The sequence below is a fragment of the Camellia sinensis genome, chromosome 2 (assembly GCF_055761805.1).
Source record: "Camellia sinensis isolate YWXY chromosome 2, ASM5576180v1, whole genome shotgun sequence".
NCBI classification, from domain to species: Eukaryota; Viridiplantae; Streptophyta; class Magnoliopsida; order Ericales; family Theaceae; genus Camellia; species Camellia sinensis.
Window position 1 is genome coordinate 195,049,084 of NC_138962.1, and position 12,066 is coordinate 195,061,149.

Genomic DNA, 12,066 nt, shown 5'->3' on the forward strand with positions numbered 1-12,066 from the left:
TGTTCTTTTAAATTGTATGACAAATTTGAAAGAATTTAATCCCATATAGAAATTTAGGTCTTGTTCGTCCACTACATATTTTAGTTTAAAATTTAAAAAGTCATTACAAATTATCACATCATTCTTTCTATTGTTTTATGTATATATTTTTATAAAAAATTTAAAATTATTAAAATAATATATTCTCAAACAAAACGTGAGTGGAGGTAACTACAAACTCCCATCAAGGCCTGCAAAAATACGTTGTCAATGACGTATTTACACTTTAACAATCTTTGATTGTGCCGTCATAAAATATTCCAATTTTCTTTTGTTTACATGTACTTACAGCTCTATAAAGGCAAGCATTTAGAAGTAGAATTACAAGCACCAAAACTCTCTCATAGTGAAAAGAAAAAAAGAAGCAATTAAGACATCATGGTGTCCCAAACAAAGCCCAAGATTCCAAAAATAGATTTCACTAAAGAAAACTTGAAACAAGGCACAAGTTCTTGGATTGAAACAAGCAATGATGTGAAGTGTGCCCTAGAAGAGTATGGCTGCTTTGTGGCCGTGTATGATAGGGTTTCAATGGAGCTTTACAATGAAGTGTTTGAGTCATCAGGAGAGTTGTTTGATCTCCCAAAAGAGATCAAAGTGAAGAACACTTATGATAAGCCTTACTTTGGGTATATTGGGGATGAGCCTATCATTCCTCTCTATGAAGGCTTTGGCATTGATGATGCACCTACTCTTGAAGGAGCTCAAAGTTTCACAAATCTCATGTGGCCTAATGGAAATGACCATTTCTGGTATAAAACTTTATCTACTTTTTTCACAAATAATTTTTCTGAATTAATTACACTAAAAGTATATGCTATGTCACATTTAGTTCTCAATTTTTTAATTGTTTCATTTTGACTCCTAAAATATGTGATCTATTACACTTTAGTCCTAACATCAATATCGTTCAAAATTAGTAACGAAAAGAGAGATATTTTTGAAAATTTAACAAATACTCTTGCTGATGTTAGGAACTGTAGTGTGACATATCACATATTTTAAGAACAAATGTATTATCGCTTTTCTCAAATGAAAGTGTCAAAGCCAAACTAATTAGAATCAGCACTAGAAGATATAGAAATTCTCTTGTGAGTGAGTTGACTAAAGTTGTTTCCCTCATAATTTTTTGGGAAATTTTGAAGGAACGGTTAACAAAATATATATATTTTGGAAATTATTTGCATAATTAACTTAATTCCTTTCTTAAGAATCAGTATTATGAAAGATACTCTGAAAATGAAATGTGTTGATCAAATTTATTTTGGATATGACTCACACCGCACCAAATTTGAATCTACACCATACTCTACAAGGTACATAATATCTTTGCTTTCTAATAATTAGTTAGCTAATTCATATACGAGAACATATTTTTTTTTAAAAAGTCACATAAAATAATGTAGTGCCGACAACAGTATATCCGTCATCCACCACTAAATTCTATGCATTTTTCAATGAAATTTTTTATGTTTGTAGCATTATGATTCATATCACTATCAAAAATGATACATACATAGAAATAGAATACAAAAATAAATTAAGTTTAAGAATACAAAATCAAAATCAAACACATAATAAAAATGAACTAGTTTAAAAGTAAACCTCGCTAACAAATCTTATTGAATTGCTCATTCTCGGTATTCTATGCATTTTTTTTTCCTGAAAAATTCATGGGTTGGTTAAAAGGTGGCATTTTAATTTTTTTTTTTTTTTTTGGCTTTTATTGAAAAAACGGGTAAAAAGTAGAGAGGTGATTTGACCCAAAATAAGTTAAAAATCGAAATTTACCTTTTAACTATGTTCCCAAATGATTATTTATTCATATCACTTAACCCCGCTCTGTCTCTTGGTTGGTCAGTAAAACCATAAACTCTTATTCAGTGTTGGTATCAGAATTAGAGAAGATGGTGAAGAGAATGGTATTTGAAAGCTATGGAGTAGAGAAATACTATGATTCATTCATGGAGTCAACCAATTACCTTCTTAGAATCATGAAATACAGAGGTCCAAAAACGGAGGACAAGACCAACGTTGGAGCGAGAGATCATACAGACAAGACCTTCATGACAATACTTCATCAAAATCAAGTGAATGGTCTTGAGTTGAAAACCAAAGATGGCCATTGGATTAGTTTTGATCCCTCACCTTCATCTTTTGTGGTTTTGGCTGGGGATGCTCTTTTGGTGGGTTATTCTTTTCTTTTTCTTCATCTATTCATGAAAATGAGAGATAAAATTTAGCATCTACTTTATTTTTATTTATTTATTTTGCTAGAGGCCCTTCCACCTATGATCATGATCAATTGGTTTTGGTTTGAATGTTTCTGATAATTCTTCCATGGTATCATAAATCTTTTTTTTTTTTTTTCGTCTTTTATTTTGCTATCACCTTCGCATGCAATTAGGCTACATGTATGACAGTGTTAAAAATTTATCTCACATCTCTCTAAACCACTTAAACATGATCCATATACTCATACTAATAAGTCTTTTTCTTTGAATAAGACCATTAACTTGGTCCCCCAAATTAGAGAATTGTCCCACTCTTTCTTAAGTTTTTATAATAACGTCAAATTTATTTTGATTTCTCTTATGAAAAATGTCATTTTTTGAAATTCTTATACAGTATCATTACTAGAATTACATGTCGATAACATTTTTTATATTAAAAAACGTTTTAATGAATTTTTTGTTTTAAAGTGATAAACTCATAATTCTATCACATATTTTCTGTATATATGTTTATTCATATATCATTAAGGAAAATGTTTGGTGACCACAAATTTTGTGGCTCAAATGGCCCGAAACTGCCAAAACGACGTCATTTTGCGTCGTTTTGCACTCAAAACGACATCGTTTTGGGTGTTTTGAGCTATTTGAGCCACAGCCATTTGAGCCATAGAATTTGTGGCCCCCTAGCATTGCTGTATCATTAATCTTATTTTATTTGCCCAACATAGATTCATGGATTTGAATATTGACTTTTATTGGCATAGGCTTGGAGCAACAACAGAGTTCATTCTCCAAACCATAGAGTGATCATGAGTGGGAAAGAAGAAAGATACTCACTTGGACTATTTGCATTCCAAAAGGAAATGATACATGTACCTCAAGAACTGGTTGATGATCAACACCCTCTACAATTTAAGCCATTTGATAATTATGGATTACTTGGCTTCTATTACACTGAGGTGGGATCGCGGACCGAATGTTCTGCAAAAGCCTACTGTGGTGTCTGAAATCATTTCTGATCTAGTTTTTCTACGAGCATAGAATTCGATCATTAAATTAGACATAGTTCATTGTATCTAATTCATTGATCAGATTTTGTGCATTTAGAATTTTTTTTTTCTTTTATGATCAAAATAAAGTCCTAGTGCCTCTTATATGATTAAAGTTTGTGGTTATGAGTTATGTAATTTGCTATGTCTTTTTTTAAGAATGTCTACATGGGTCTTTACTCATTGCTCTCTAGCTAAGAATTGAAATCCAACAGTTATTTATAGTTGTGAATGTGTTGGCGAAGCCAGAAATTTAGTTTATAGTAGTATTATTTAGTTAATTTTTTTTTTATTCAAAAAATGGATATGCAGATATGCTACTCCAATATATCTGTCAGGGAGTATTGCCCCTTAGCACCTACAGCATATCTGCAGGGAACCCCCACCGCACCTACGTCGGGGCCGAAGCGTAGGCCCCCCGCGTGCTCGAGGCATTAAGGAGTATGTTTAACCCCAACAAGGGGCTTTAGTTAATTATTATTGATATCATTACATTATATTTTTAGTTTTACAAAATTTATCAAAATAAACTCACTTAATATACTATAATATCATATGTATCACAAAAATAACATTGCAATCACTTATCAACATAAATATGCTATTACTTCAACAAAACTAAACATGGAGGAACTACAATTTTCAGTCCATCGTACAAAGAGAGTGAGAGGAGATAAAATGGATCTTCATGTGTGAAAAAACAAGGAAGCTCAAAGTTTCAATTTTCGCTACGTATGGTTCTATAAAATTTAGAACTAAATTGAACTCTAAAAATTTTAGAATCAAACCAACCTGAACTAGGAAAGTACCATACGATTTAATTTGGTTTGAAACCATGATTTTATGAATATTGTCATCATTTACAACACGATCACAACTTACTCAAACATCAAGTAATAAATGATTTTTTATAATTAGTTCTATCATTATACAAAAACACACTTAAAAGAGCGCAGAGTCAACAACTTAAATATATGAGATACTAATAAAGTAATCAAGTGTTTATTATAAATAACAAATTATACATATGCATATATATCTAGATGGTCAAATTCGGTTTCAAACCAAAACCATAACTATAAATGTTAGGATTTTCAATTCTAATTCTGTGCATTGTAATGCAAGTTGGCAATCCCATTCCAAAGACAAAATCATGATTTTCTGTTTATTCATTTTTTTGTCTCATTTGTTTAAATCAATGTTTGAATCAAAAGATCTTGTGCAAGAATGGTTTATGAAGTTGTCCTGACATTGTGAAAGGGGGAGATTGTTAGAATTTTTATCCTAAAAAATTTAATAATATGTGTTTTGACAATACATTTCTTGACAAAACTTAATATCATGATCATGATTATTGATTTAAAGTCTAAACTTAGGGGTGAGCATGGTCCGGATTGGTTCGGATTGAGAGAAAATCAGGACCAATCCGTTATCTATGGTTCCTGAAAAATTAAAACCAATCCAATCTGTTTAAATTGTAGAACCAATCCGAACCAATCCGTTAAAACACGGATTGGATCGATTTAAGACCACAAATTTAAATAATTAACAAAAAAAATATAAACAACAATACAAGTAAATTGACAAAAATATTGGAACAAAAATATAGACAAAAATATATATTGAAACCTGCAAACAATATAAGTAAATATATATAAAAAACATCCATTCACAATCTATACCATCACAATCTAAGTAAAAAAAATATAGACAAAAATATATTGGAACCTGTAAACAAAGCCAATGGGCTACATCCAATCCCAATGGACAACAATATAAGTAAAAAAAAAAATATAGACAAAAATATCTATACCATCACAATTGAAACCTGTAAACAAAGCAAACAACATCCATTCTAAGCTGGAGCAAACAACATCCATTAAGCTGAATCAAGATCCTGTAAGACTATCTATAATGATAATGGCATATAAACGGGAGCAAACAACATCCATTCTGAATTTTGTTAATACATATATACATAAGTCTATTCATTTATTAATTCAAACAATACCTAGACAGATTGCCTCAGACTCTACCAAGCTCAATCAATAAAGTCAAGACTTGGGAGCTCACAATGGATTCACAATCTTCACCAGCTAAAACTAACAAAAGCCCATTTCCTTCACTTCACAAATAAACAAACTTAGGAATAATGGTTTGAAATAGAACTTTTTGCCCCCAAAACTCATTTAAAAAATGAGAGTCCAATCTGTTTTCTGATGTATTGTAAAGTAAAACAAATATGCCTAGTCACGGCACACCTATTGAAAAAAGAAGATTTTTCATAGGAACCAAATAGAAAATAGAAAACAGAAAGAAAAAAAAAGAAAAAAAAAGGATAAAAATAAAATGAAAACAGAAAACAGAATAAAAATAAAAATAAAAACAGAAAAAATAAAAATAAAATCTCTTACTTACATTTACCGAATCCATTGTAGATGACATGAACAAAGGAACAAAGGAACAATGATCTAAGATGGATGATCTGGGAGAGAGGAGCTCACCGAGAGAGAGAGAGAGACAACAGCTATAGCTACCGATTTGATCTGAGATGGATGATCTGGGAATAAAGGAACAAAAATAGTGTCACCGAGAGAGAGAGAGAGAGAGAGACAAGCAGCACACCGATCTGATCTGAGATGGATGAGAGTGTGAGAGAGAACTCAGTCTGAGATGAGAAAGAGAAGAGAGAGAGAGAGAGACACCATCGACAAAGAGATGAGATGAGAGCGAGAGACAATGAACTGAATGAGGCGTGAATGAGTGAGGCGTGAATTAGGTTAGATTTTAGTTTTTATATGAGACAATAAATTATATTGCGTGGGAAGGTATATAGTATAAATATAAATTATTTCTAAATGATCCGGATTGGTTCAAATCCGGAACTGTGGGTTCAATCCAGAATCGATCCGTGGCCTACGGATTTAGAAATTTTCAATCCAGAACCGAGCCACAGATTTAAAAAATCAATCCAAACCTATTGGATTGAACTGGACCGGATCGGATTACGGATTTTACGGATTCCTTACTCAGTCTTACTCAAACTAATCGTTTGAAGAGAAACATTCAACTAAGTAATCATTATACCCTCAATTTATGGGGGAAATTGCACATCAATAGAATGATAGAAAAATAATCACCATGTTTATTTCTAAATTTTTGAAAACACTTTTTAAAAAAAATTATTTTCTTATTTTTTGTATTTTTGTATTTTTATTGCATTTTTTTAATATTTTAAACAATTTTTAAAATTTTTAGACACATCTAACATAAATACACTTTAACAGTATAATTTTCATCAAAAAATCTTTAAAAAAATTTACTAAATATCAAAAATACAAAAAAAATATGAAAATTCAGTATTTTTTTTATGTTTTTGTGTATTTATTAATTTTTTAAAATATTTTCTCACAAATATTTTATTTTTTAGATATATCTAAATAAGGTACATCTAAAAAAGTAAAAGAAAAATGCTTAAAATCTTAAAAATATTCACTAAAAATAAAAAAAACACAAAAAATAAAAAATTCAATTTAAAAAAAATTGAATTTAGAAAACTGAAACCAAATACACTGAATTGTATTATAAATAAAAAAATTTATAGTGTAATTTGATAAATAAGAAGAATTTGCACTATGCACGTGGAATATTTGCATCACTATGAAAATATAAATATTTTTTCATTGTCTTATTGATTTGCAATTTTTCCCAAGTCATTACCCTCGCCAGAGTTTTTTTTTTTTTTTTTTGGGGGGTGGTAAAGCACTAGTCAAAGTAAAAAAAAAAAAAAAAATTTACCATCCAACTATACTTTCAAAAAAAATATTACAAATAAATGAAAAAATTTAAGACTTTCATTATTAATGATGATAAAATTTATCATTGATTTGTAATTTATTTTTAAAACTTATATTGATTTGTTATTTCTCCAAATTAAAAACGATATATCCAAAGTATATATAACAATCTAGTGCACATCAAAATGCATATACTGATAAATAAAAAAAAAACAAGTCTGATTTTATTTAATAAAAGTTCATATGCCCTTATAGGAATAATTTGACGAACTGACAATGACAACATTCCTTGTTCTTCGTTGATTCTAACACTTAAAACAACAATTGATAAGAACAAAGGAAATTGCTGTAACAATAAGTTATAAAATCAATAGTATAAAATATAAGTGGAGCAATTTAAGTAATTGTTTTATGTGATTGATGTTGTGTTTAGTTTTGTATCCGTAAATTTATTAAGGCCTCGTTTGGGAATAGACTAATTTAGTAATTTTTTGGTTATTTAGCTAAAATATGAGCTAAAAAAAACTAGTATGTTTGGGATGACTTTTTGACTTTTTACGAAAAGATGTGCAAAAAATAGAGAGAAAAGAGAATCTTTGACTTTTTGGTATGAGTTGTTGACTTTTTAACTAATTTAGTAACTTTTTGACTTTTTAGTTAAAAACGATGGTTCCCAAACGAGGCCTAATTGCTTTAAATAATATTATTAGTTAAAATCATGTATACAATCATTGCAATTTATGTTCACATTGAATGCCCTAAAATAAGTAAGGCAAATATTAAACGGTCGTGCTAGGGAGCTCAAAAATGAGCTCCCCGAATCCCCCTAATTTTATTTTATTTTTTTTTGTTTCAGAAGCAGAAAATCAGAAGGAAGAAGGTGAAGAGAAGGAACGAGGAAGAAGGAGGAGGAGAAGGAGGAGGAGGAGGAGGAGAGGAACTGGAGGGGGCCATAATCACAGGGGAGGAGGAGGCGGAGGCGGGGCTGGGCGGCGATTGGGCTGGGCTGGACGACGACGGGGACGGCGAGCTGCGACATCCCGGCGACGAGCTCTTCCCTGCGACGGCAACGAGCTGCGACCTGCCTCTCCCTCTCCCTCTCTCTTTCTCTCCCTCTCCATCTCCCTCTCTCTCTCCCGGTCTCAGAGCTACAAGAAGAAGACGAAAGAAAAAGGAAAAAAAAAAAAGAAAATGCCCAAAACAACGTCATTTTGGACATTAGGGGGATTAGGAGGGATGAATTTCGAGCTCTCAAACATTATTCAATATTAAAAGATAGAAAATTACATTGAATTGACTAAATTACATGATAGACAATATTCTTGAATAAAATTGAAAATAATTTTTAATTGATTAGAATCCTGGATACTTTGTTAAGAGTTTAACGTTGTGTTTGGTTGAGGGATTTAGGGAGAGATTTGAAAAGCAAAAGAGAAAAAATGTGTGAAATTAGGTGAAATATAGGTATATTTTATTCACATTTCACCTGCCTTTTCTATTTCCCTTTCCAAATCCCTCATCAAATCTCTCAATCAAATATAGCATAAGAGTTCAAGTCTTACTATTGAGAAGACTCATTTTTTAGTTATGACTTCCAATATATAAGAAAAAGAAAACTAAAATTACCAAAATTGTTATTAAAAAAAAAGTATAATAAAAATATAAACACGTCCAAAATATGATCAAAGCTACAATTTTTTGTAAAATTTTAAACTATGAAGCAAAAACAACATTGTCATGTCATTCTGGTGAGTAATTTGTACAAAAATTATGAAAAAAAAACATATTTCGCACTAAAAGAGTGTCTACCATAAAATTTCCTTAATCTTTATCTACTTCTCCGGTTCTCTTAGAATGGACAAATGCAAAATGGTCAATTTTCTTTTATCAGTAAAAATAAAATATTTTTAATATAAGTGAAATGAATACATCAACACATCACTGTTACACCACCCTAAAAAAAACAGTGTATGTCACTGATTTGGTTTTTTTTTACAACATTTTATGTTTTTTTTTTTTTTGGACAGCATTTGATGTTACTGCCAAGTGGATACTTATTATTGGTCTCAAATTTAAAGGAGATATTACTATATGCATCCTTAAAAAAGTTACATGTAATATGAGCTCCATAATAACATCACAAAATCTTGTGAATTAAATTATATGAATAACATAAATTTTCTTATCATAAAAAATATAATATTTTGTTCAAGACAAAAAAAAGTACAACTTTTATTTTGAGGTGCATACTATAAATTTGCCATTTATAATTTTTATCACAAATTAACATAATACTAAATATTTGTAACTTTCATCATAAATTTTTTTAAAATTTGTTTGAATTACAAATTTAAATAAAATTAAAAATAACATAAAAATATTAAAGAAATGTGAATGAAAAGAAACTTTCAACTGAGGAATCATTATACCCTCAACTGAGAGAAGAAGAAAAAAATGAGTTGAAAAAACTGCTGCTCAACTGTTTGAAGCACTCAACTTATCACTCTGGCAGTGGCCAAAAGTCCAAAAGGATATCTCTAAATGGTTGCTTTTTTTAAAATTTAAAGACATTCGAGGCGTTTATGCAACTCATTATAGATCTTGTTTTAATAATTTAAATCATTTATTTTGTAAAATTTTTAATTTATATTATTCATTTAAAAATTAAATCGATCTAATAATTATAACTTTTTTATTTTATCACATTTGTCTTTTAAAAAATGGACAAGTATGTTTTTGAAATTGTTTTTATAGGTAAACAAGAAAAAATGAAAATGTTAATATTATTAAATTGATTAAATTTTTGTAAAAATAATATATAAAAAAATTTATAAAATAAAGGGTAAATTACAAATACACTCCTAATGTTTGCTTAAACTATAAATTGCTCCCTGTAATTTAAAAAATTACAAATACCCCCTTATTAAAAAAATTTATTTAACAAAATTAACTAAAAAAAGAAATTCATAATTGCTCTCCTATACAACAATAAAATTACTTAAATTTTTAATTGAAATATATTTATAACATCATTAAAAACTGTTAAATTAACTTGGTGATTAATTAATAATAAAAGAGCAATTTGTTATGAAATTAAAACCTCAGTGCGTGGAATGTAATTTTCAGAACCACAGGGACGATTTATATTTTAATCAAATATCAAAAAATATATTTATAATTTATCCTAAAACAAACAATTAAAATTATCAAAATGGAACCGTGCCCCACGGATATATCACAATGCATACTCATACAAAAAAATAAAACAAGTGGAATTTATTAAGTAAACACTCATATACCCTTGACGGACTGACACTGACAACCTTTCTTGTTCTTGTTGATTCCAACACTAAAAATAACTGATAAGAACAAAGGAATTTCGTCTAAATTTTTTTTATAACTCAGTGTCGGCCTAATCGACGAAATAATTTTGGAATCAATTCTATTGTCCGTTAAGAGGGCTTAATTAAAATTGCGACAAAACTCTGTATAGATTGGCCTTAACTACCCGGCCAATATCATAGAGTTTAAGAACATGGGAAATTGCTCAAACAATAAGTTAATGGATACAAAATTGATCAGAAAAATAATCACATAAAATATAAGTGAAGCAATCTTAGTGAAATTATAATTATCATGATTGGCCCTACCATTATATGTATAATTAGAATTATTTTATGTAGTTAGTTATATATCCATGAACTTGTTAATTGCTCTAAATAATATTATTAGCTAAAACCATGTACACAATCATTACAATCTGTGTCCACGTTGAAAGCCTAAAATCTTCGGATTGGTAAAGTAAAGAAAATGTTACGACATAGAAAATTACATTAAATTGATTAAATTACATAACTGATAATATTGTTAAATAAAATTGAAAATAATTAATCAATTGATTAGAATCTTAACGCTGTGTTTGGTTGGGGAATTTGATGAAGGATTTAGAAAGAAAAATAGAAAAGGTGTGTGAAATTAGGTGAAATATAAGTATGCTTTATTCACATTTCACCTACCTTTTCTATTTCCCTTTCCCTTTCCAAATTCCTTCTCAAATCTCTCAACCAAACACAGTATAAGAGTTCAAGAGTTCACGTCTTTACAATTGAGAAGACTCTCCTTTTATGCTGCGCCTTCTAATATATAAGAAGAAAAAACTAAAAAAAATTATTTCTCTCTAAATGTTTATATTAAATTTCATGATCCAAATATAGTCTCAATGTTTACAACAAATTTCATTTTCTCTCTACACCCACATGTGTAAAATTATTTTTTCCTAAAGTACAATATTTACAAGGTATATAAATGGGTGTATACAAAAAGGTCATGTTTGTTTGGACGGATTGGATAAGGAGAGATTATAATTGTTAATCATGCGGTTTAATTTTGATGATGTCTAATATATTATGTAATAAATTATGATTTTTTAATATACATATTTTATATTCTTTGATACAAAATATTATATGTTAAAATATATGTTGTATGATGTACATGTTATAAATATCATTTAAATAGATTTAGTGTGCATCATATATTTTTAATAACAAAGGTACTATTCAATTTACTACGTAACTTTTGAAATTCATATGGTTTTGAAGGAAAAATCAGAAATTACTATTCATTGAAAGTGAACCTTGATCATTAATTTCAAACCTCCATCTACAATTTTTGAAGATGAGAAAAGAGATGTCTCACGGGGCCGAAGCTACAATCTATGGAAGCGTTGTCCTCCAACGTATATATGTTCAACGAATATATTCTCTTTTATACATAGAAGTGTTTTGGTGTGGGAAAAGGAAAAAGTGAATAAATGAAAAATCTCTTATATTGAAATATTTTAAAATATTGTATTGTGTTTTATTGAGTTATATTTTTTATGAGAAAATTTGTTGAGAGTTTGAGCAAAATAGTAAAAGGATTTTTTATCCCTTATTCATATTATTC

General features: G+C 29.2%; 1 protein-coding gene across 1 annotated transcript; it reads left to right on the forward strand.

Annotated features, from left to right (window-relative positions):
* Positions 1 to 301: 301 nt before the first annotated feature.
* On the forward strand, positions 302 to 3,554 carry LOC114318104 (putative 2-oxoglutarate-dependent dioxygenase AOP1). The gene is made up of 3 exons (XM_082916496.1): positions 302 to 791; positions 1,901 to 2,225; positions 3,038 to 3,554. Exons 1-3 carry the CDS (start codon positions 418 to 420, stop codon positions 3,278 to 3,280), a joined length of 942 nt encoding a protein of 313 aa, XP_082772622.1. The 5' UTR covers positions 302 to 417; the 3' UTR covers positions 3,281 to 3,554.
* The last annotated feature ends 8,512 nt before the right edge of the window (positions 3,555 to 12,066 follow it).